At 41.2% G+C, this 2,500-nt stretch overlaps 1 protein-coding gene across 4 annotated transcripts in view; it reads left to right on the forward strand.

Moving 5' to 3' along the window:
- pde2a (phosphodiesterase 2A) overlaps positions 1 to 2,500 on the forward strand; it is a 509,748-nt gene that overhangs the window by 445,826 nt on the left and 61,422 nt on the right. For all 4 annotated transcript variants that reach the window (XM_061925765.1, XM_061925768.1, XM_061925766.1 and 1 more), the window contains 2 exons: positions 962 to 1,036; positions 1,120 to 1,161. In XM_061925765.1, the coding sequence (XP_061781749.1) occupies positions 962 to 1,036; positions 1,120 to 1,161 (117 nt within the window). The remainder of the gene's footprint in view (positions 1 to 961; positions 1,037 to 1,119; positions 1,162 to 2,500) is intronic.

The following is a 2,500-nucleotide window of genomic DNA, read 5'->3' on the forward strand; positions in this document are numbered from 1 at the left end:
ATGGCCTTTCCTTTTAACAACACTCAGTAAACCTTTGGGAACTGAGGAGATCAATTTTAAAGCTTTTCAGGTAGAATTATTTCCCATTCTTGCTTGATATACAGCTTAAGTTGTTTAGGCTTCATAATGTGCCACACATTTTCAATGGGAGACAGGTCTGGACTACAGGCAGGCCAGTCTAGTACCCGCACTCTTTTACTACGAAGTCACGCTGTTGTGACACGTGCAGAATCTGGCTTGGCAATGTCTTGCTGAAATAAGCAGGAGCGTCCATGAAAAAGACGTTGCTTGGATGGCAACACACAGTATGTTGCTCTAAAACCTGTTTGTACCTTTCAGCATTAATGGTACCTTCACAGATGTGTAATTTACCCATGCCTTGGGCACTAATACACCCCCATACCATCACAGATGCGGGCTTTTCAACTTTGCGCCGATAATAATCCAAATGCTTCTTTTCCTCTTTGGTCCAGAGGACACGACGTCCACAGTTGCCAAAAACAATTTGAAATGTGGACTCGTCAGACCACAGAACACTTTTACACTTTGCTTCAGTCCATCTTAGATTAGCTCGGGCCCAGCGAAGCTGGCAGCGTTTCTGGGTGTTGTTGATAAATGGCTTTCGCTTCGCATAGTAGAGTTTTAACTTGCACTTACAGATGTAGCGACGGACTGTAGTTACTGACAGGGGTTTTCTGAAGTGTTCCTGAGCCCATGTGGTGATATCCTTTACACACTCATTGAGGGCCGTACTATCCACTTTAGCCGCCAGATGGCTAAATGTGTTTTGTGGCAATTCCAACTTTGACCCATCATTTTCAGCAGACTGAGTTGCAAAATAATTAACTTCCTACCTTCCTCTGACACGAGACACCGTACATCGAACCCTATTGTTGTTTTTTATTTGGGTGATGCCAAATAAATACAATATCAGGTTTATGTTGTGTGTCTCTCAACACAGCTGCAACAGCAGACTCAGTCGCAGTGTTGTTGTCTGCTCTTAGTGTCCGAGGACAACCACCAGCTTTTCTGCCAGGTACGTTCATGATCTCACAAATAAAACTCTGCCCAATTGTTTTTGACTGAACCACACTGAACTTTTACATCTGCCACTATCAGGTCGTTGGAGACAAAGTCCTGGAGGAGGAGATCAGTTTCCCGGTGAGGCCAACAAATATTTGTGTCTTTGTGTCAAATATGGAGTTCTGTTCAACAAAAGACTTAAGATATTATAATGCTGCTTATTACATCCGAAACTTTTTTCACCAAGTAAAACCACAATGACCAACGTTAATATACAGTAGCGTAGTAGGCCTAAGTAGGGGTCGGCAACCCAAAATTTGGAAAGAGCCATATTGGACCAAAAATACAAAAAAGCAATCGGTCTGGAGCTGCAAAACATTTAAAGACTTATATAAGTGTTATAATGAAGACAACACATGATGTAAGTGTCTAATTAGCTATATTAGCCTACTATCAAAAATGACTGTCTTAGAATGGCCAAAGGTATAGATGTGTGTGTCCAAGTTAAAGGAAACGTCAGGCTGTCTTCTTCTAATGGATTTATTACAATCTTTGCAAGCTGGCTAACATTTGCTGTGGTCTGGAACAACATGGCACACAAACAACGATCAGAAATGCAGCCAGTATAACTTACAGATAATGTGTCATGAGACATGGAAAAATAAACTAAATACACATAAGTAAAGGAAATTAAATGAGCTCAAATATAGCTAAAAATGAGGCAAGATGTACATAAAGGTACCGATTAACTTGCGATAATTCAGTGACCAAATATGCCTGATTAGCACTCGAAACAAAAACGATAACATCGACAAAGCTCACCTTTGTGCGTTAACACACAGTATAAAACGTTTGGTGGACAAAACGAGACAAAGGAGTGGCGTAAAACACGTCTTTCGGTGGCAGCGTCGGAGAAAGTCGCACATGTAAACAAACTGTGGAGTCACAGTCCACACAATGTTGAGTTCAAGGGCCGCTGAAATTAGTAGGACAGCAAATGCTATTGTTATTGTTGACACACTGAGTCACTGATGCTTCTGCTTTGTCTCAAACTTGCTAAAAGTTCAATTCTAGATTGTAATTCATGCGTCTCTCACCTGGTAGTAGACGAATGTTGCCATGACCGACTTTCACGCCTCCTGAGATGGTGAAAAAGACACAAAAATACGCTAGCTGTGTTAACTTTTTTTTAACCCTTCGTGAGGATTGCACATACTGTCACAATAAAGCAACATCTATTTAGCACTCGGCTTCTTAAAACTTGCCATTCATCCTCTTTGTGTTCGGGCTCAAAAATATTAGGTTCTGGATCATACTTTCTCCCAAAAACATCGTTGTTGGCGCTAACAAAGTCTGCTTGACTAGCATTGTTGTTGATGGGGAAGGGATCTGTTGTTCTATCTGGACTATTTGAGCGGCGCATTAATAGCAGTGAGCAAATGCTTTTTTTAACCCTTCGTGAGGATTGCGATTGATT

The sequence above is a fragment of the Nerophis lumbriciformis genome, linkage group LG30 (assembly GCF_033978685.3).
Source record: "Nerophis lumbriciformis linkage group LG30, RoL_Nlum_v2.1, whole genome shotgun sequence".
NCBI classification, from domain to species: Eukaryota; Metazoa; Chordata; class Actinopteri; order Syngnathiformes; family Syngnathidae; genus Nerophis; species Nerophis lumbriciformis.